General features: G+C 47.5%; 3 protein-coding genes across 22 annotated transcripts in view; 2 read left to right on the top strand and 1 right to left on the bottom strand.

The window, feature by feature from the left end:
- Positions 1–4664, bottom strand: part of DMAC2 (distal membrane arm assembly component 2) — a 188174-nt gene extending 183510 nt beyond the window's left edge. Inside the window, exon 1 of the mRNA XM_050768538.1 lies at positions 4661–4664. The gene's annotated coding sequence lies outside the window, so the exon portion shown is untranslated. The remainder of the gene's footprint in view (positions 1–4660) is intronic.
- The window catches only part of BCKDHA (branched chain keto acid dehydrogenase E1 subunit alpha), a 446963-nt gene that overhangs the window by 297815 nt on the left and 126370 nt on the right, over positions 1–22778 (top strand). The window contains exon 1 of one of the 20 annotated variants that reach the window (XM_050768479.1): positions 3261–3264. The exons of the other annotated variants lie outside the window; for them this stretch is intronic. The gene's annotated coding sequence lies outside the window, so the exon portion shown is untranslated. Of the gene's footprint in view, positions 1–3260; positions 3265–22778 lie in introns of those variants that run through there. 20 annotated transcript variants of the gene reach the window in all.
- Positions 1610–21737, top strand: CEACAM5 (CEA cell adhesion molecule 5). The gene is made up of 10 exons (XM_050768572.1): positions 1610–1774; positions 2660–3019; positions 7933–8211; positions 8612–8866; positions 10421–10699; positions 11100–11354; positions 12904–13182; positions 13588–13845; positions 19560–19684; positions 21204–21737. The coding sequence occupies exons 1-9, from the start codon at positions 1711–1713 to the stop codon at positions 19646–19648; spliced, it is 2118 nt and encodes a 705-aa protein (XP_050624529.1). The 5' UTR covers positions 1610–1710; the 3' UTR covers positions 19649–19684; positions 21204–21737.

Below are 22778 nucleotides of genomic sequence, written 5' to 3' on the forward strand. Positions count from 1 at the left end.
AGCTCCTCCCTGCAGCCCGGCGGCCGCCCACCTGAGGCCGCTCCCTCTGCAGGCAGCTCCTGTCCCCGACACCCCCTTCTTCCCAAGGCTCAGCTGAAAGGGCATTTCCCAGGGCAGCTCCCTGTGATGTCCGGACAGCTCAGTCTCTCACAGGCTCCGACGCCCCCAATGCTGTCATCTCACAGCCCTTCTCTCATTACCATTAACTCCTCAGCCCCACGAAGTTCACTGAGCGCCTGCTTCCCTGTTACAGGAAAACTCTGTGGATGCAGGGTCCACGCCTGTCCTGCTCTCTGTGGAATCCCAGGGCCCAGTCCAGTGCCTGACATGAGACAGATGCTCAATAAATACTGGTTAACTGTGTGGGAGATATCTAAAAAGAAGCATATCACCTCCGTGTGGCCCCCGGAAGTCAGAGTCTGTTCCTTGTGGACACAGGGGCACTGGCACCAGCTCGGGAGGAGGCCAGCAAGTGCCCACGGCTGCCCCAGGGACGAGTCCTCAACTCCCGGAGCTTCAGAAGGGAGGACAGAGGCCTGCATGGAATAGAACCTGGGCCGCCCCGACCCTGCAGCCTAATCCAGGGTTCAGGGTCAGCTCACACCACGTGGACCCTGGTCAGCATCCCTAGGGCAGTTCCAGACAAGGCCGCAGGTCTCCAGGGGGCGACATCGCAGACAGACAACACTCAGAAAATGGATTCCCCTGGACAGGAACCTGGCTTTGCTAAGGAAGTGTAGGTGGAGCCTGGTTTCCATCCCTTGCTCCAACAGACCCTTCTGATCTCTCTCTCGTACCTTTCTGGGTTCTATGAGTACCATGTTCTGCCAGGGGTCCCTGTGCAACTCCCGACTCCCTCCTGGTACCACCATGGGGAACGTGGGGTGACCACAGGACAGTCAGCCTCGCAGAGGACGGAGACCACCCAGGACAGTCAGGGAGAACACGGACAGGCCCTAAGTCACAGCTCAGCCCACAGATACGGAGAGGGAGGGTCCCCCTGGAGCCTTCCCCAAGGACAGCAGAGCTCAGAGCCACCCATCTCCCTCCACCACAGTCCTCTCTTTCCAGGACACACAAGACACCTCCCTCTCCACACGCCAGAGCTGGGGACTCCTGAGACCTCTGGGCCTGGGTCTCCATCCCTGGGTCAGAGGCCGGGCTGGTGGTACTAGAGACAGAGGGCTGGTCCCTCCCCAGTCACCACCCAGTGAGCCCTTTTCTATCTCCCAGAGCCACCTCCGTCACCTTCCTACTGAACATCAATCCCACCTTCCCAGAGCACTGGAGAGCGTGGGGAGACCCGGAGCCCAGCTGGGTTTCTCTGTGACAAAGGAAAATAATCCCCCTGGTGTGACAGACCCAAGGCCAGAACACAGTAGAGTTCAGCACTGGGGAAGGCAGGTTGTCCTCCCAGGGGATGGGAGTCCATCCACCTTGCCAAAAAGCTTTGTCTGGGGAACTGAAAATAGAAGGGAAAAAGGAGGAGGGACAAAAGAGGCAGAAATGAGAGGGGAGGGGACAGAGGACACCTGAATAGAGACCACACCCATGACCCACATGATGCCGAGAAGTACTCCTGCTGTAGGAGGAGACTCAGGACAGAGGGAGGAAGGACAGCAGACCAGGCAGTCACAGCTGCCCTGACAAGAGCGTTCCTAGAACTCAGGATCTTCTCCACAGAAGAGGACAGAGCAGACAGCAGAGACCATGGGGCCTCCCTCAGCCCCTCTTCACAGATGGTGCATCCCCTGGCAGACGCTCCTGCTCACAGGTGAGGGGAGGACAACCTGGGAGAGGGTGGGAGGAGGCGGCACAGAGACTGGTTGGGGTCTCCCGGGGAGGACAGGGCTCTGAGACGGACAGAGGGCTCCTGTTGGAGCCTGAATAGGGAAGAGGACATCAGAGAGGGACAGGAGTCACACCAGAAAAATCAAATTGAACTGGAATTGGAACGGGGCAGGAAAATCTCAAGCGTTCTATTTTCCTAGTTAATTGTCACTGGCCACTACATTTTTAAAAGTCGTAATAACTGCATCAGATGACACTTTAAATAAAAACATAACCAGGGCATGAAACATTGTCCTCACCTGCCTACCGCAGACATTGGAAAATAAACCCCAGGCCGTTGAGGGCCCTAAGAAGGCTCATGAGCTCATCACAGGAGTCTGCAGCCTGTCCCAGGCACTGAGGTGCACCCAAGATCACACAAGTCCCTGCCCTCATGAAGCTCATGCTCTCATGGGGAGGAAGGCAGACAGGCAAAGAGATCTAGAATGTGAGGTCAGGTGTTGACAAGAGCCCTGGTGGGAACAGAGCAGGGAAAGGTCAGAAAGAAAAGAACCAGGGTCTCTAGAGGAGGTGTCAGGGACGGAGTCTCCCAAGAATGCCCTGATGTGAGCAGGACCTGAGGCCAGTGGGGAGGCAGTCGCGCAGACCCCTGGGGAGCAGCATTCCACAGAGGGAAATGCCAAGGTCGGAGGTGCTAAGGAAATAGGAGTCATGCTGCTGACCTTGATCCAGTAGGACACACATATACACACACACTCACTCACTCCGGGGCTGGGGGATGAAGAGACCTGCTCAGGACCCAGGGCCCCGTTTTTCCACCCTAATGCATAGGTCTCAATATTGACCGATGCTCTCTCCTCTCTCTTAGCCTCACTTCTAACCTTCTGGAACCCGCCCACCACTGCCCAGCTCACTATTGAATCCAGGCCGTTCAATGTTGCAGAGGGGAAGGAGGTTCTTCTACTTGCCCACAATGTGTCCCAGAATCTTTTTGGCTACATCTGGTACAAGGGAGAAAGAGTGGATGCCAGCCGTCGAATTGGATCATGTGTAATAAGAACTCAACAAATTACCCCAGGGCCCGCACACAGCGGTCGAGAGACAATAGACTTCAATGCATCCCTGCTGATCCACAATGTCACCCAGAGTGACACAGGATCCTACACCATACAAGTCATAAAGGAAGATCTTGTGAATGAAGAAGCAACTGGCCAGTTCCGGGTATACCGTGAGTGATTCCCCATGACCTCTGGGTGTTGGGGTTCAGTTCTACTTCCCACATACGGGATTCTCAGGCCTGGGCTGTGCCTGTGCCCTCTCTGTATTACGTGCCGTGTTAGGGTTTGGACATTTAGTGCAGGACACACACAGAAGAGACAAACTTCCACAGATCAGAATTCCTTTCTGGCATCCAGATCCTACAGACACTCACTGCAGAGGAAGGACAGTCTGATGGGGGGACTCAGCAGGGGGAGGTCAGTCTCAGCCTAGCACCCCATGCCTTCCCCATAAACCTGACCCTGAGAAAGACCCTGGAGAACTGGATCAGGGCCTGGCCTGAAGGACTTCCTGGGATCTTCACAGAGAAGCTCAGCCCCAGGGCTCCTGACTCCAGGTGACCCAGGGGAGCCTGTGCCAGGGCTAGGTTGTGGCCTCCTGGGCAGGGCTGACTGGGAGGAAGGACTTACCAGCTTGTCCAAGGGCCGTGGCTCCTGGAGCTGGATTCTGGATGCAGAATTGGAGTTTCTGGCCACACCTGTTCCCTGTCCCCAGAGTCTCATCTGGGCAAGGACAGAGCCTTGTCCTTTACTTGAGACTCAATGTGGGGAGGATAGATAGACAAGGTTACTAGGGCATCAGTCCATTGCCCTGGGGACATAGGTGACTCCATGGGAAGTTCAGTGTCCTCAGAAGGAGGAACAGAGGAGAGAAGATGCTCCCGGCAGCTCCTTGTCCACCAGGGATCAGGCCCAGGGCCCTCTCTCTTGGAGGCAAATCAACATAAATGCTCTTCATTTGGGCAGTTCCTCTGTGCAGAGCTGAGATCAAGTGATCGTAAATATTTTGAGGTTAATTCACAAACAATCTCACAGCCAAATAACACTTATCCTACTTATTGAAAGGAAATTGAGGCACAGGGAGACAGTCACGAAAAAGGGTCACACAGGCCATAGATGGCAGATTAGAGACATATGAGGTCTGTCTGCAGCCAGAACCGCCTCCTCTCCTCAACCCGGGGTGGGCGGGGCTGTTTGTTGTCAGGCATTTGCAGACCTGAGACCAGTCATGGGTTCACTTCCTTTTGTCTTGTGCATCCACAGCTCAGAAGTGGAGATTCTGGTCTGGAGAGTGAGAAGTAAATGGAGAGCTAATCAGTTTTACTCTAGAACTAAATCACCTCAACTGTCAGGGTCAGTGCCAGGATTGTCCAGGCCTCTCCCTTAGATCCACAGCTCCCTCACTGGACCTGAAATCCTGTGTTTCCCGATTTGTCAGTGTCACTCCCATGGGAGGATAAAGGAAAGGATTTCGCTTTCTCTCCGCACTCACATCCCTGCGCCAACACAGGCCCAAAGTGAGACACACTCTTGCTCAGTAGCTCTCTCATGAAGGAGGGAATGAATGAAGGAATGATCCATAATCTCTATAGAGACTGGATCCTGGATGCAGAATCCTAGGAAGTTCTGGCCGGTTGCCTGTCCATCAGGGGCTAAGATCCATGTACCATTCCTCTGACTCCCTGTTCTGAAAGTAACCCTATCTCATGTGACTCTGGGGTTCCTTGGCCATGGGAGGGTTTTCAAGGCTCCCTGGTCCTGGTCAGGACAGCCAAGGGACTCCTGCTCCTGGGGTCTCTGAGGTCACTATACCCCGCATGTCTCATTGCCATGGGCATTTCTGACTGTCTCCTGTTCCTCCGTGCTCCTCCCTCTTCATTCCAGCTGAGATGCCTATCCCTGAACATCTCCCTCCACTCTTAGGCCTTCCCCAGACACTCCCTCGAACAAGGCTGGCTGTCCTGTTTTCTTCCCGCTCACACTGTGGCCTGGCCCACTTCCCAGGCAATAGGGAAGGCACAGAAATCAGCTGGAGCAGCCGCTCCTGCCAGGCTCCATCACAAGCCAATGTCAACAGGTCACCAGGAGAATGAGCTTCCGCTGTGTCCCCGCCCAGGGCTCTTTACCTCCATGAGGCCAACACGCAGAACAGGCAGCAGGACAAGGATGAGCAACTCCTCCATCCACTTCCTACACTGACTCACCAGGAGGTCAGAGGCAGAAGGACAGGTCTGCAGTCCCCAAAGCCCACATGCTTATTCCACCCATTTCACTACCTACTCCATCTTCATCCTGGTGTGGGGCTCACATCCTCCAGTGGATCCTGGGGCCTCCCCCAGGTGCAGCTGGCCAAGCAGGTGCTGTCTGATGGGTTTGCTGTCCATTCTACATATACCTGTGTCCTCGTGATGATGCCATTGTCATAAGGTGGGGTCCCTTGGACTGAGAAGTGCACCAGCCACTGGCGTCTCACTTAGACTTTGCCCAGTTATACAAACTTAAACTCTAGTTGTGCTTTCTGAGGTTGATAGGAGAGGAAGAAAATCTTTCACATGCCTGATTTGGGGCTTCTCCTCTTTTTGCCTAACTCTGCACAGGAACCAGGGGCAGGGAGCGCTTTCTAAACTTACTAACATAACACACATCGCTTCTCCTAATTTGGCATCATTTCTCCCTTTATGTAATTGACACACCTAAGACTTCCTCTCTGACCAGTTCTGTCCTCCTAACAGGACTCATACTCTTCTCTCTACTCAGGGAGTCACTGATTTCAAACCACCTTCAGCATCTGCCTTTGAGCATAATGTGATCCCACTGGAATTGAGAGCAGACCTAAACCTTCGTATAATATCAAGAGAAGTACTACTTCCAGCAACTGATCTTAGATCTTTAGGCCATTAACAACAATTTCCACTTCTGGAAAAAATTTAATGTTTCCCCCAAATGTCTTTCATTTTTTTTAACTATAGTCAGAAAATAACATGAGATCAAAACTACTGACAAATTTTTAAGGGCAAATTATAGTATTACAGGTTGAGTATCCCAAATCCAAAAATCCAAAATCTAAAATGCTCCAAAATCCAACATTTTTTGACCACTGACATGATGCTCAAAAGAAATGCTCACTGGAGGCTGGGAGTGGTAGCTCACGCCTGTAATCCCAGCACTTTGGGAGGCCGAGGCAGGAGGATCATGAAGTCAAGAGATCAAGACCATCCTGGCCAACATGGTGAAATCCCATCTCTACTAAAAATACAAAAATTTTCTGGGTGTGGTGGCGTGTGCCTGTAGTCTCAGCTACTTGGGAGGCTGAGGCAGGAGAATAGCTTGAACCCAGGAGGTGGAGGTTGCAGTGAGCTGAGATCGTGCCACTGCACTCTAGCCTGGCAATAGAGCGAGACTCCATCTCAAATTTTAAAAAAGGTGGGGGGAGGGGAGAGAGAGATAGAAAAGAAGAGAAAAGAAAAAAAGAAAAGCTCACTGGAGCACTTTGGATTCTGTATTTTCAGATTTGGGATGCTAAACTGGTAAGTATACTGCAAATATTTTCAAAACTCAAAAACAGTCAAAAATCCAAAACACTTTTAGTCCTAAGCCTTACGCATAAGAGATACTCAATCTGTATGAACTATAGGCACCAAGCTGAACAGCAGATCTCTAGCACCTCTTCATCCTGAGTAACTGAAACTGCAGAGCCATGAACAACTCTCCATTCCCCCACCTCCCAGGCCCTGATAACCACCATTCTACTCTCTGATTCCACGAGTGTGGCTACTCTAGGGACCTCATATAAGTGGAATCCTACAGTATCTGCCCTGTGAGTGGCTTACTTCATTTAGCATAATGTCGAATGGGAGAAAATAATTGCAGAATTTCTTCTCAAAGTTCTATCTCATAACTGTCAAAGACACGTGGTCCTTGAGGGCCAGATTTCCAGCAGTTCATGCTTTCTCTTTTCCACCAGTCAGTTCTGCATTTGCAAATGTCTACATGTATTTATGGAGAGATCCACAGGTCCTCGCCTGCCCTCTGCAAGGGGAGAAGGGACATTAAAGACTGAAGACAGGCTGGGCATAGTGGCTCATGCCTATAATCCCAGCCTTTTGGGAGGCTGAGGTGGGCAGACCACCTGAGGTCAGAAGTTCAAGACCAGCCTGACCAAGATGGTGAAACCCAATCTCTACTAAAAGTATGAAATTTAGCCAGGCATGGTGGTGGGCGCCTGTAGTCCCAGCTACTTGGGAGGCTGAGACAGGAGAATTGCTTGAACCCGGGAGGCAGAGGTTGCAGTGAGCCAAGATCGTGCCTGGCCGACACAGCAAGGCTCCGTCTTGAAAAATAAACAAACAAAAAAAGACCAAAGACAAAGAACATACATATGGTTCTGCTGTTAAATCCAGGCAGCTCCTGCCTGTCACCTCACTCTTTTCTAGATCATTCCCTGGACTCCACTCTATCTTTAGGGGTCACTGGCTCAAGTCAGTCATCATCAAACACCTGGGGAAAACTGCCCCACCTTGTGCCTCCACTGCCTGACAACTGAGCTGACCTCCAGGCTTGCCTCTGGTGTCCCCTGTCTTATTTCTGCTGAAACATCCAGTCCCAGGCCAGCCTGTACAATATCTACAGGGTTTAAGGACAATGGGAAGTCCTATCGCCATCCATTTCTAGGATGTCCTTAGACAGGGAAGTTGCAGAAAAAATACACCTAGGGAAACAAAGCAGAACTGAAGGTGGAAGGGACTCAGCACCTGAACGTTCCAGGTGAGGACCCCAAGGTGGGCCAGGCAGTCAGCTTGTCAGGGAGGGACCAGGAGAGGCACCAGGAGCTGTGACTCCCCCCAGTCCTGTGTCTGTCCACAGCCCAGTGCTGCCGCTCAATTCACAGAAAGTCTGTGATTCTCCCACACAGAGCTCTCAGATCATCATGCATCTGTCTTGTGACACACACACCTGCCGTGGGCTTTTAAGGACTCAGGTGGGCTGAGGGGTGGGAGTTGGGAGAGCCAACTCTGATTGAAAGATGCCTGTGGAGGAATCAAAGGTGCCACACAGGGCAATCTTCTCTCTGTTACCTGCACAGCGGAGCTGCCCAAGCCCTACATCTCCAGCAACAACTCCAACCCCGTGGAGGACAAGGATGCTGTGGCCTTAACCTGTGAACCTGAGACTCAGGACACAACCTACCTGTGGTGGGTAAACAATCAGAGCCTCCCGGTCAGTCCCAGGCTGGAGCTGTCCAATGACAACAGGACCCTCACTGTATTCAATATTCCAAGAAATGACACAACATCCTACAAATGTGAAACCCAGAACCCAGTGAGTGTCAGACGCAGCGACCCAGTCACCCTGAATGTCCTCTGTGAGTATCTCTGCTCCTCTCTGGCCCAGGCTGCCGGCCCAAATCCACAGGATCAGAGGCCGGGCCTCTCAGTCCCTCTCAGGTTCAAGTACACAGACCGTCACCCCTGGACATCCAGACTGTCTGTGACTTTCTGCCCCAGAAAAACCTGGGCAGACCAAGTCTTGATCAAGAATAGGAGGGGAGGGGCTGCTCCTGTCCGGGGAGGCTCAGGGTCCACACCCTGTGATGGGAGAAACAGGTGAATGTCTCAGACTCAGGCTCAGTAGATACAAGAGGGGTTTGGTTGAGACTTTAGGGTTGTGACTCAGCTTAGAGGGACACCATGGTCCTTCCACAGACCAGGAACTTCCACTTCCCTCTGACAACATCACCTGTGACTTTATTCTCTTTGCTCCAGATGGCCCGGATGCGCCCACCATTTCCCCTCTAAACACACCTTACAGAGCAGGGGAAAATCTGAACCTCTCCTGCCACGCAGCCTCTAACCCAACTGCACAGTACTTTTGGTTTGTCAATGGGACGTTCCAGCAATCCACACAAGAGCTCTTTATCCCCAACATCACCGTGAATAATAGCGGATCCTATATGTGCCAAGCCCATAACTCAGCCACTGGCCTCAATAGGACCACAGTCACGGCGATCACAGTCTACGGTAAGTGGATCCACGAGCGCTGACATCACGTTTTGAGGTGGAGTCTGTCTGGTTTTCAGAGAAGAACCAGGAAGAAATTTTCTATCCCAGCCTGTGTCCAATGGGCACAAGCAAATCCCAGATTCTCCCGCTGGACCTCCCCAGTGTGTCTCTACAGACTCTCTTCTCTGTGTTGTTCTGATTTCTCATGGCTGACCCCGGGTCCAGCCTGGAATGTGGGGAGGAGGCTCCCTCAGCCCCCGAGCCCTGTATAGTGGAGGAAGCTTCACAGAGTGGGAAGGAGCAAGGGTTCTCAAGGTCAAGTTGCTTCTCTCTGTCACCAATCTGTCCCTTTCTATCACCTCTTTGTGTTCTTTTGCCTACTCCGTGAACTGCAAGGAACATTTGAGGCTTTGAAACAAGCTCATACTTTTTTCCTAAATGAGAGAAGGAAGCCCCTTGGGTAAGGGAGAAAGAGCTCAGACTTTGCTCCCTGCTCTGCTCTGGGCTCCCCCCCGTGGCTGGCCTTGTCTGACTCCACCTGGGATGGGACCCACGTGTGTGGAGAAGGAGCCCGGGTGGTCTGTCCTGAATTAGGCTAAATCAAGCTGCCAATCAACACCAAAGCCTCCCGTCGTCCCAGTCAGGCTGCAGGAAAATGGAAAGAAAGGGATCCTCAGGGCAGGCTCCTGAGCTGTGTCCTGGCTCTGACGTCACCAGGTATATGAGGCTGTGGGCACAGCACATGGGACACAGCACAGGGGACAGCGAGCGACCCACACTTGGAGAAATCAGGAGATGCACCACAGGGGCTCTGTATGGCAGGGAACGGGCAGTGTCAAAAATTGTGTATTTATACAGAGGGTAACAGTGCATATCTAACACAGACTTACCATCTTAACCTTTCTACACGTGCAGTTCAGTGGTATTAAATCTATTCCCCTTGTTCTGCTACCATCACCACCATCTGTCCACACAACTCTTCTTCCTCCCAAAATGAAACTCTGTTCCCATCAAACTCCTGGGCAGAGCTGCCCCACCTGTGGCCCACAGTCTGACCCCTGACTGGTCACCTTTAGACTTGCTCCTAGTCTCCTGCACTATTTCTGCTCAAACACCCATCCCCATCATCACCCATCTCTCGGATGTCCTTAAATAGCAAAGCCTCAGAGAGAACATACCTTGGCTGGGTGGTGCGGGACTGTGCAGCTGGAAGAAACTCAGCTCCTTCCAATTCCAGGTGAGGACCCCAATGGGCCAGGCAGCCAGCTAGTCAGGAAAGGACCAGAAGTGCTGGGGGCTGTGACCCCCGGTCCTGTGTCTGTCCACAACCCAACGCTACTGCCCAATTCACACTTGAGAAAAGTCTGTGCTTCTCCCACACAAAGCAGCCGGCCTTACAGTCTCTGAGCCCTCAGATCATTGTGCATCTGTCTTGTGACACACACACACCTGCCCTGGGCTTTTAAGGACTCAGATGGGCTGAGGGGTGGGAGATGCCAACTCTGATTGAAAGATGCCTGTGAGGAATCAAAGGTGCCACACAGGGCAATCTTCTCTCTGTTATCTTCACAGCGGAGCTGCCCAAGCCCTACATCACCAGCAACAACTCCAACCCCATAGAGGACAAGGATGCTGTGACCTTAACCTGTGAACCTGAGACTCAGGACACAACCTACCTGTGGTGGGTAAACAATCAGAGCCTCTCGGTCAGTTCCAGGCTGGAGCTGTCCAATGACAACAGGACCCTCACTCTATTCAATATTCCAAGAAACGACACAACGTTCTACGAATGTGAAACCCAGAACCCAGTGAGTGTCAGACGCAGCGACCCAGTCACCCTGAATGTCCTCTGTGAGTATCTCTGCTCCTCTCTGGCCCAGGCTGCCGGCCCAAATCCACAGGATCAGAGGCCGGGCCTCTCAGTCCCTCTCAGGTTCAAGTACACAGACCGTCACCCCTGGACATCCAGACTGTCTGTGACTTTCTGCCCCAGAAAAACCTGGGCAGACCAAGTCTTGATCAAGAATAGGAGGGGAGGGGCTGCTCCTGTCCGGGGAGGCTCGGGGTCCACACCCTGTGATGGGAGAAACAGGTGAATGTCTCAGACTCAGGCTCAGTAGATACAAGAGGGATTTGATTGAGACTTTAGGGTTGTGACTCAGCTTAGAGGGACACCATGGTCCTTCCACAGACCAGGAACTTCCACTTCCCTCTGACAACATCACCTGTGACTTTATTCTCTTTGCTCCAGATGGCCCGGATGCGCCCACCATTTCCCCTCTAAACACACCTTACAGAGCAGGGGAAAATCTGAACCTCTCCTGCCACGCAGCCTCTAACCCAGCTGCACAGTACTCTTGGTTTGTCAATGGGACGTTCCAGCAATCCACACAAGAGCTCTTTATCCCCAACATCACCGTGAATAATAGCGGATCCTATATGTGCCAAGCCCATAACTCAGCCACTGGCCTCAATAGGACCACAGTCACGGCGATCACAGTCTACGGTAAGTGGATCCACGAGCGCTGACATCACGTTTTGAGGTGGAGTCTGTCTGGTTTTCAGAGAAGAGCCAGGAAGAAATTCTCTATCCCAGCCTGTGTCCAATGGGCACAAGCAAATCCCAGATTCTCCCGCTGGACCTCCCCAGTGTGTCTCTACAGACTCTCTTCTCTGTGTTGTTCTGATTTCTCATGGCTGACCCCGGGTCCAGCCTGGAATGTGGGGAGGAGGCTCCCTCAGCCCCCGAGCCCTGTATAGTGGAGGAAGCTTCACAGAGTGGGAAGGAGCAAGGGTTCTCAAGGTCAAGTTGCTTCTCTCTGTCACCAATCTGTCCCTTTCTATCACCTCTTTGTGTTCTTTTGCCTACTCGGTGAACTGCAAGGAACATTTGAGGCTTTGAAACAAGCTCATACTTTTTTCCTAAATGAGAGAAGGAAGCCCCTTGGGTAAGGGAGAAAGAGCTCAGACTTTGCTCCCTGCTCTGCTCTGGGCTCCCCCCCGCCGTGACTGGCCTTGTCTGACTCCACCTGGGGTGGGACCCGCGTGTGTGGAGAAGGAGCCCGGGTGGTCTGTCCTGAATTAGGCTAAATCAAGCTGCCAATCAACACCAAAGCCTCCCGTCGTCCCAGTCAGGCTGCAGGAAAATGGAAAGAAAGGGATCCTCAGGGCAGGCTCCTGAGCTGTGTCCTGGCTCTGACGTCACCAGGTATATGAGGCTGTGGGCACAGCACATGGGACACAGCACAGGGGACAGCGAGCGACCCACACTTGGAGAAATCAGGAGATGCACCACAGGGGCTCTGCATGGCAGGGAATGGGCAGTGTCAAAAATTGTGTATTTATACAGAAGGTAACAGTGCATATCTATCACAGACTTACCATCTTAACCTTTCTACACGTGCAGTTCAGTGGTATTAAATCTATTCCCCTTGTTCTGCTACCATCACCACCATCTGTCCACACAACTCTTCTTCCTCCCAAAATGAAACTCTGTTCCCATCAAACTCCTGGGCAGAGCTGCCCCACCTGTGGCCCACAGTCTGACCCTTGACTTGTCACCTTTAGACTTGCTCCTAGTCTCCTGCACTATTTCTGCTCAAACACCCATCCCCATCATCACCCATCTCTAGGATGTCCTTAAATAGCAAAGCCTCAGAGAGAACACACCTTGGGTGGGTGGTGCGGGACTGTGCAGCTGGAAGAAACTCAGCTCCTTCCAATTCCAGGTGAGGACCCCAATGGGCCAGGCAGCCAGCCAGTCAGGAAAGGACCAGAAGTGCTGGGGGCTGTGACCCCCGGTCCTGTGTCTGTCCACAACCCAACGCTACTGCCCAATTCACACTTGAGAAAAGTCTGTGCTTCTCCCACACAAAGCAGCCGGCCTTACAGTCTCTGAGCCCTCAGATCATTGTGCATCTGTCTTGTGACACACCTGCCCTGAGCTTTTAAGGACTCAGGTGGGCTGAGGGGTGGGAGATGCCAACTCTGATTGAAAGATGCCTGTGAGGAATCAAAGGTGCCACACAGGGCAATCTTCTCTGTTATCTACACAGTGGAGCTGCCCAAGCCCTACATCTCCAGCAACAACTCCAACCCCATAGAGGACAAGGATGCTGTGACCTTAACCTGTGAACCTGTGGCTGAGAACACAACCTACCTGTGGTGGGTAAACAATCAGAGCCTCTCGGTCAGTCCCAGGCTGCAGCTCTCCAATGGCAACAGGATCCTCACTCTACTCAGTGTCACACGGAATGACACAGGACCCTATGAATGTGGAATCCAGAACTCAGAGAGTGCAAAACGCAGTGACCCAGTCACCCTGAATGTCACCTGTGAGTATCTTCTGTTCCTCTGTGGCCCTGGTTTCCAATCCAAATCCATACAGCCAGAGGTTAGGACTCTCAGTTCTCCTCAGGTCCAAAGATTCAGACCGCCACTCCTGGACACCCAGGCTGGCCATAACTTCCTGCCCTGGGAAAACTAGGGCAAACCCAGCCTGGACCAAGAATAAGAGGGGAGGAGCTGCTCCTGTCTTGGGAGGCTCAGGGTCCACAGCCTGTGATGGGAGAAACAAGTGAATGTCTCAGACCCAGACTCAGGGAACATGAGGGTTATGGTTTGGACTTTTTAACACAGGATTGGGACAGGACTCAGAAGGACACTGTGGCCCTTCTACAATCAGGAGCTTCCCCTTTCCTCTGATGACATCACCTGTGGTTTTGTTCTCTTTGTTCCAGATGGCCCAGACACCCCCATCATATCCCCCCCAGACTTGTCTTACCGTTCGGGAGCAAACCTCAACCTCTCCTGCCACTCGGACTCTAACCCATCCCCGCAGTATTCTTGGCTTATCAATGGGACACTGCGGCAACACACACAAGTTCTCTTTATCTCCAAAATCACATCAAACAATAACGGGGCCTATGCCTGTTTTGTCTCTAACTTGGCTACTGGTCGCAATAACTCCATAGTCAAGAACATCTCAGTCTCCTCTGGTAAGTGGCTTCTCTAGAGCACCAGCATCACGTTTTGGGGTGGAGTCTATCTGGTTCTCACAAAAGAGCCAAGAAGACATTTTCTTGCCCAGTCTGTGTTCCATGGGCACAAGGAAATCCCAAATTCTACCCTGAGCCCTCTCACTCCATCTCGGCTGACTCTTTCCTCCCCGGCTTCTCTGATATCTCATGGCTGACCTCGGGTCCAGCCTGGAATGTGGGGAGGGGGCTCCCTTAGCCCCAGAAGGCCCCCTATAGTGAAAGGGGCTTCATAGTCCAGGAGAAAGAAGCGTTCTTAAGGTCGAGTTTCTCCTCTCTATTACCAATATGTCCCTTTCTGTCACCTCTTTGTGTTTTTTTAACCTACTCTACGAGCTACAAGGAACAAGGAGGTTTTGAAACAAGCTCACACTTTTTCCCCAAATGAGAGGAGGAAGCCCCTTGGATGAAGGTGGAGCAACTCAGACTCTGCTCCCTGCTCTGCGCCCGGCTCACCTGGTGACTGGCTCTGCCTTGGCTCCACTTGGTGTGGGACCGGGGCATGTGGAGAAGGTGTAAAGGTGGCCTGTTCTGAATCTGGTTAAATCGAGCTGCCAATCCACAGCACAGCCTCCCTTGGGTCAGGTTGCAGGGAAATGGGAAAAGAGGGAGCCTCGGGACAGACTCCTGAGCTGTGTCCTGGCTCTGAAGTCACTGGCTGTATAAGGCTGTGGACCCAGCACATGGGACACAGCACAGAGGACAGTGAGTGGCACACACTTGGAGAAATAGGGAGATTCAGCCACAGGGGCTCTGCATGGGAGGGAAGGGGCAGTGCCAGAAAGTGTGGATTTATAGAGAGGGTAAGTCTACCAGCCAGTATATATATCTAACATAAAACTTACCATTAACCATTTCTAAGTGTACAGTTAAGTGACACAGCATAAATATCAATCAAGTATATTGCCCGGTGTGGTGGTTCATGCCTGTAATCCCAGCACTTTGGGAAGCCAAGGCAAGTGGATCACTTGAGGTCAGGAGTTCAAGATACAAAAAAAAAAAAAAAAAAAAAAAAAAAAGCTAGGCATGGTGGCAGATGCCTGTAATACCAGCTACTAGGGAGGCTGAGGCAGGAGAATTGCTTGAACCTGGGTGGCGGAGGTTGCAGTGAGCCAAGATTGTGCCACTGCACTCCAGGCTGGGTGACAGAGTGATACTCTTGTCACAAAAAAAAAGGAAAAATAAATCAAGTATCTTTATACTCTTGTGTAACCACACTATCCATTTCCAGAACTTTTTCATCTAAACATACTAAACCTCTGTACCCGATAAACAGTAACTCTCACTCCTTCTCCCCCTAAACCCTGGTAACCTCCATTCTACTTTCTGTCTCTAGGTAATCAACTATTCTAATGAGCTTACATACATGGAATTATATAATAGTTGTCCTTTTGTATCTGCTGTATTTCACTTAGTATAATGTCTTCAAGGTTCATCCATTTTGCACCATGTATCACAATTTTATTCCTTGTTAAGACTGAATAACATTCCATTGTATGGACATACCTCATTTTTCTATCCACTTATCTTTCAATGGACTTTTCAGTTGTTCCCATCTTTTGGCTATTGTGAGTAATGCTGCTGTGAACATCAGTATACAAATGTCGGTTCAAATTGCTGCTTTCAATTCTTTTTGGTGTATGTCCAGAAGTGGAATTGGTGGATCAAATGTTAATTATTTTTTTAATCTTTTGAGGAACCACCATACCATTTTCCATAGGTGCTAATATTTCACATTTCTCTCAGCAATGCACTAGAGTTCCAATTTTTCAACCTCCTTGAAAACACTTACTGTTTTGTAGCCATCCTGATGTGTGTGAGGTGGAGTGTCATTGTGGCTTTGATTTGCATATCTCTAAGTGTTAGTGATGTTGAGCATATTTGCATGTACTTGTTGGCCACTTGTATCTCTTCCTTGGAGAAATCTCTACTTTAGTCCTTCGTCCATTTATTAATTGGGTTTTTGGATTTTTGTGGTTGTTGATTTGTAATAGTTCTTCATATATTCTGGAAATTAATTCCCTATCAGATATATGATTTGCAAATATTTTTCCCATTTCATAGGTTGCCTTTTCACTTTCTCGATAATGTTCTTCGATATATAAAAGTTTTCAATTTTCTAGGCTGGGCACAGTGGCTCATGCCTGTAAATCCCAGCACTTTGGGAGGCCAAGGTGGGTGGATCATCAGGTCAGGAGATCAAGACCCTCCTGGCTAACATGGTGAAACTCCATCTCTACCAAAAATACAAAAAAAAATTAGCCCAGTGTGGTGTCAGGTGCCTATAGTTCCAGTTACTCGGGAGGCTGAGGCAGGAGAATGGCATGAACCCGGGAGGCGGAGCTTGCAGTGAGCCAAGATCACGCCACTGCACTCCAGCCTGGGCAACAGAGCGAGACTCCAATTAAAAAAAAAAAAAGTTTTTAATTTTCATGAAGTCCAGTTTATCCATGTTTTTCTTTTGGTGCCTACTTGTTATAACCAAGATATCACCATGAAATTAAATGTCATTAAGCTTTTTTCCCTGTTTTCTTCTCAGAGTTTTATACTTTTCACTCTTACATTTAGGTCTTTGATCCATTTTAGGTTAATTTTCATATATGGTGTCAGGCAAAGATTCAACTTGTTCTTGTGCGTGGGTATTCAGCTTTCCCCATATCATTTATTGAAACAAATATCCTTTCCCCATTAAATGGTCTTGGCACCCTTGTCAAAAATAATTTGGCCATATATGCAAGCGTTTCTTTCTGGGCTCTATATTCTATTCCATTGGTTTCAATATCTTCCTTTATGCCAGTACCACACTGTATTGATTACTGTGGCTTTATAGCAAATGCTGAAATCAGGAAGTGTGAGTCCTCCAGCTTCGTTCTTTATTTTCCAGGTTGTTTGGCAATTTAGAGTCCTGAGAGTCCATATGAATTTTAGGATAGGTTTTTCTGTTTCTGCAAAAAATGTCAGTGGGACTCTGGTAGGAATTGCATTGAACCTGCAGCTCACTGTGGGCAGTATTGTCCTCCTAACAATATTGAGTTTTCACATTCATGAAAAAAATGTCTTTCCATTTATTGATGTTGTCTTTAATTTCTTTCAGCAATGTTTTATAGTTTTCAGGGTACAATCCTTTCACCTCCTTGGTTAAACTTATTTCTAACTATTTTATACTATTTTATGTTAATGTAAATTGGAAATTTTTTCTTAATTTCCTTTTAGATTGTTCATTGTTAATATATAGAAGTACAACTGATGTTTGCATGTTGATTTTGTATCCTGCAACATTACCAAATTTATTTATTAACTCTGACAGGTTCTTTTAATCTTTAGGGTTTTCTATATGTAAGTTCAAGTTATCTGATAACAGAGATCATTTTACTTCTTCTTTCCAATTTGGATGTCTTTTTTTTTCTTGCCTAATTTCTCTGGCTAGGATTTCTAATACTATGTTGGATAGATGTGGCAAAAGCAGGCATTCTTGTCTTGTTCCTGGTCTTACAGGGAAAGCTTTCAGTCTTTCTCCACTGAGCATCATGTTAGCATTGGGCTTTCCACATATTGCCTTTATTATGCTGAGGTGGTTTCTTTCCATTCATAATTGGAGTGTTTTTGTTATGAAAGAGTGGTGAATTTTGTCAAATGCTTTTATTGGTTCTATCTAATTATAGGTCTATTAAAATTAAATTTTTTGTGTGTTTCCAGGAATTTGTCCATTTCATCTTGGTCATTCAACAGTTTGATGGCATGCAATTATTCATAGCACTCTTGTAGTCCTTAATATTTCTGTAGAATTTGTAGCATTGCTGGCAATATCTCAATATTTTTTCTTTTTTTTTTTTTTTCAAGAGACAGGGTCTCACTCTGTAGCCCAGCCCAAGCTAGAGTGCAGTAGTACCATCACAACTTACTGCAGCCTCAACTCCTGCGCTCAAGTGATCCTCCTATCCCCGTCTCTTGAGAGGCTGGTACTACAGACATGTGCCACCATGTCTGGATAGTTTTCTAAGAAATTTTGTAGAGACTGTCTCCCTATGTTGCCTAGGCTGGTCTCGCCCTCCTGACCTCCAGCAATCTTCCTGTTTGAGTCTCCCAAGGTGCTGGGATTAATTATGTAAGCCACCATACCTCCATTTTCATTTCTGATTTTAGTAATTCGAATCTTCTCTCTTTTTTCTTAGCCAGTCTAATAAATGACTGTCAATTTTGTTGATCTTTTTTGAAGAACCAACTTTTGGTTTCATTGATTCCTTCTATTGTTTTCCATTTTCCATTTTATTTATTTCAACTCTAATCCTTATTTCCTTCATGTACTATCTGTGGTTTGAGGTGGTTCTTTTTCTATATCCTGAAGTTGTAAAGTTAGGTTGTTAATATGAGATCTCTCTTTATTTTTAACGTATTTACCATTTTAAATTTCTCACACAAGATTCTTAACTTCTCTGAGCCTTCAATTCTTCAACTGAAAATTGTAATAATTCTCATCACCAGGAAATGGAGGGAAAAAGGAAAATTGCAATAAGAGTGACTGTTCAATAGTATTGTTTTAAAGATTTAACGTAATATTCGATTAAGCCTTCAGCAAAATGCCACACACCGAGGGAAACTTCATAAATATTAGCTGCTATTATCACTACTGGTATTATTAGCTTGAAGTCAGGCAGTTCTAGAGCCAAATCCTAGATCCACTTCTCACTAATCATTTGACTTTGGATAAGTTTTTTCACTACTCCAAGCCTCTGTCATTTCATCTGTAAAATGGAAATCATGCCTACCCAACAGGGTTATTGTATGGATCAAATGAGATACCAGAAAAACATTTAAAGTAGCTAACATAGCATTAATCACCAGCTTGAGTTGACTGGTGAGAGCTAAGCCCCAAATGAAAACCCACTAGGACATGGTTACTGGCTAAAAATGGGGGAGAGAAAAAAAGTTAAGTGCAAAGAATCAAGCCTGGTATGTTAGTTTTCATCCACTGAGATGCAACCAAGATGGAATTAGAGATGCAAGATAATTTACTGGAGAAAACCACCATGAGGAAAAGTGGGAAGTGGGAGGAGCCTAAGAGAGACCTCAGACCACGATGCAGATCTGATTCCTGAAAAGGAGAAAGAGGAGAGAGTTTTAGATAGTGATGCAGTTCTCAGAGTTTCCACAAGGCTGGTGGGGCATCCTCAAGCCCCTCACCCATGAGAGAGAAGCAGAGTTTCCCAAAACTGGGCTTTTCATTCCCCTGCTGGGAACCCATGAGAAGCGAGTTCTCTGTGCAACGGACTCAGTAAATACAGAATGCACTAGCCTGGGCTTTCTGTCAATCAAGTCTCTGCCATGGAGACCCAACAGACTCTTATTTTTGTCTACCACAACTGAGACACTGAGAAAAAGATGCAACCATGAAAAGATAGAAAGTTCCAATGCCACGCAAAAATAGCAATCAGTCTTTCTCAAATTTCAAAGCCTTCGGAAATATCTGAGTGCAGAAAGGCCAGGGTGGAATTGACAGAAGACTGATCACCAACTGGAAACACAGTGAGAGAGAAAAAAAGTTGCAACCTTCCCACAAAACGAATGCATTCCTTGAAGGAACAAGTAGAGGCTACTTCATGCTGAGAGCTGGAACCTGGGGCACTCCACTGCAAAATAACATCACATTCATTCCTTCTCTTTTCTTTCCATGACAGGCGATTCAGCACCTGGAAGTTCTGGTCTCTCAGCTAGGGCTACTGTCGGCATCATAATTGGAATGCTGGTTGGGGTTGCTCTGATGTAGCAGCCGTGGTGTAGTTTCTGCAATTAAGAAAGACTGGTAGGTATGACAGCCTTTCCTCTTGTTCGGTTTCCTGCAGTGCGACTGCCATGCTTGGGAGAGAGAAAGGACTTCTTCGCCTGTATCTGGGACTGGATCTCCTCCTCCTACCCCCAAGCTCCTGCTTCTCAGCACTAATTCCTGCAGGTCTCTTCTTCCCTGGTCTTCATGCTCCCTGTACCCCACTGTCTCTTAGACATAATTATCCCCAGCCTCTGCTCATTTGTTTCCCAAATTCAATACATTGTCAAAGCCTCTGGGTCCTTTTTTAACATCTCTCACTTGTGTCATTCTCTCCATTCCCATAAACCTCAACAACTGCTCAAAGTCCTGCTTGACCCCTTGTTGCCAGTCTTTGAAATGTTTCTTGCATATGACTGCCTCATTACCTTCCTAAAATCTAGTTCACTCGCCTACTCAAGAAGACACAGGGACCTACTGTGGTCTATTAGATAAGTTCACATTTCTTCTCTTTACTAAGCTTTCTCAATTCCTTTACCACCACTCCCTTGTATAATTCCGTCATCCGAATTAGATCTATCTCCCTACACATCCCTGCCTCTCCACCCCATATGAACATAGAATTCTTAGTTCCAATGTTACACCTAAAAACATGTCAAACAGGGTGACCTCCTTCCACCACCTGCACTGTGGAGTTACCCACACCCTTCATCACAAGCAACTTCTGACCTCATGAAGAACAAAGACTGTAGCATTAACATATGAGTCTTAAGCTCAGGACACAATCTACCTGTGGCTGAGAACCTTTTCCTGATAACCAATTCATGTGTTCATAGCAGATACAGAAATGAAGAAGGCAAGGTCCTTAATTCTATGACAGGAGACAAAACCGGAAAAATAATCGTAATACCAAAATAGAAAGGAGTGAACGTCACGAGAAATCAGAGAAATCTGATGGAAAATATAGCTACACGTGGGAATCACTCAGAAACATTTTATAAAATGGATACTTAAGCCCCACTCCTAAATTCTGATTTACTGATCTGGAGTGGGACCCAGGCATTTATAGTTTTTAAGCCTCCCCAGATGCTACTAATGTGTAGCCAGGGTGGAGAAACCCTGTTCTAAATAGGTAGGACTTGGGGCTAAACCCATGACTTTCAGCTAGGAGTATTAGAATTGCCTATGGAGTTTTTCAACATACATAAGCCTATACTTTGTTGGCCCTGTTCATTAATGGGCTCCATCAGGAACTCAGGAATCCAGTTGAGAAACAGAAGCTAAATGGAAAGGCCATCTTATTTGACATGTTAAATTATATGGGAAGCACTGTCAAATGATAAGTGATGCTAAACCTTCTTTAAGTTATATTTATGGGTATGTTATTGATGTGAGTGTTCCAAAAGTTATATAAGAAATTCTAGAAATCTAACAGGTTGTCAGCCATAATGTCATATGCCACAGAAGTAACTAAATTTCTATGTGAGTTGTGTTCTTACTATAATAAATTCTCATCAGATTTTTAACCATACTCATTTTAAATCTTTGTCATTCACAGACAGTTGTTTTGATTCTTCCTTAAAGCATTTGCAACAGCTACAGTCTAAAATTGCCTCTTTACCAAGGATATTTATAGAAAAGACTCTGACCAGAGATCGAGACCATCCTAGCCAATATGGTGAAACCCCATCTCTACGGAATTAGCTGGGCGTGGTGGTGTGCTCCTGTAGTCCCAGCTACTCGGGAGGCTGAGGCAGGAGAATCGCTTGAACCTGGGAAGCAGAGATTGCAGTGAGCCGAGATCGCGCCACTGCACTCCAGCCTGGCGACAGAGCAAGACTCCATATCAAAAAAAAAAAAAAAAAGTATATATATATATGAAAGAAAAGACTCTGACCTGTACTCTTGAATGAAAGTTTCTGATACCACTGGACTGTCTGAGAATTTCCAAAACGTAATGAACAAACTGACAGCTTCATGAAACTGCCGACCAAGATCAAGCAGAGAAAATAATTAATTTCATGGGACCAAATGAACTAATGAGGATAATATTTTCATAAATTTTTTTTGAAATTTTGCTGATTCTTTAAATGTCTTGTTTCCCAGATTTCAGGAAACTTTTTTTCCTTTGCGCTATCTACAGCTTACAACAATTTGATAAAATATACTTTTGTGAATAAACATTGAGACATTTACATTTTCTCCCTATGTGATCGCTCCAGACTTGGGAAACTATTCATGAATATTTATATTGTATGGTAATATGTTTATTGTACAAGTTCAATAACTCTGCTCTTTGTATAACAGAATACATTTGAAAACATTGATTATATTACTAAGACTTTGACTATAATGTCATTATTTGAGGATATAAACCCATAGGTAATAAACCCATAGGTACTGCAGACAAAGTCTGAAGTCAGCCTTGGTTTGGCTTCCTAGTGTCAACTAAACTTCTAAAAGTTTAATCTGAGATTCCCTATTAAAACTTCCAGCGAAGCAACTTTTAAAAAGTCTATGTGGTCAGTCGCTACTCTTGCCGCAGTTATGAAAAGAATGAGGCCAAGTTTGATGAAAATAAACTTATTTAAAAGAAAACAAATTTGTCTTATTGGGATTATCTTTGGTAGAAATAGAGATGCCTATGGAGAGAAATTATGTTGAAAAGAAAAACTATAGTACACCTGTTATGAGGCTGTCACTTTGTACATTGTTACTGAGTTTTTATTATCCACCTGTAGGCTAGAGTGGACCCTGCGTTCTTTCACTTTCTTCAATCCCATTTTCTGTCATGGAATCACTAAGAACAAAGTCTGCTCTGTTCCTGAAGCTCTATAAGCTACAGATGGATAACTCAATGTAAATTTCATGAGAAAACGCTCATGCCTAAGGTGTGGGCCACTCAGAGCTCACCAATATGTTCAACACCATAACTAGAGACACTGAAACTGCAAACCAGGACAAGAAATTGACAACTTCACACTGTGGACAGCTTTTCTCAAGATGTCAGAACAAGGCTTCCCACCATGATGAGGCTCCTACCCCTCTTAATTTGTCTTTGCTCATTGCTGCCTCTTTCACTTGGCAGGATAATGCTGTCATTAGAATTTCACAGGAAGTATCTTCTGAGGGT

The sequence above is a fragment of the Macaca thibetana genome, chromosome 19, assembly GCF_024542745.1.
Source record: "Macaca thibetana thibetana isolate TM-01 chromosome 19, ASM2454274v1, whole genome shotgun sequence".
NCBI lineage: Eukaryota > Metazoa > Chordata > Mammalia > Primates > Cercopithecidae > Macaca > Macaca thibetana.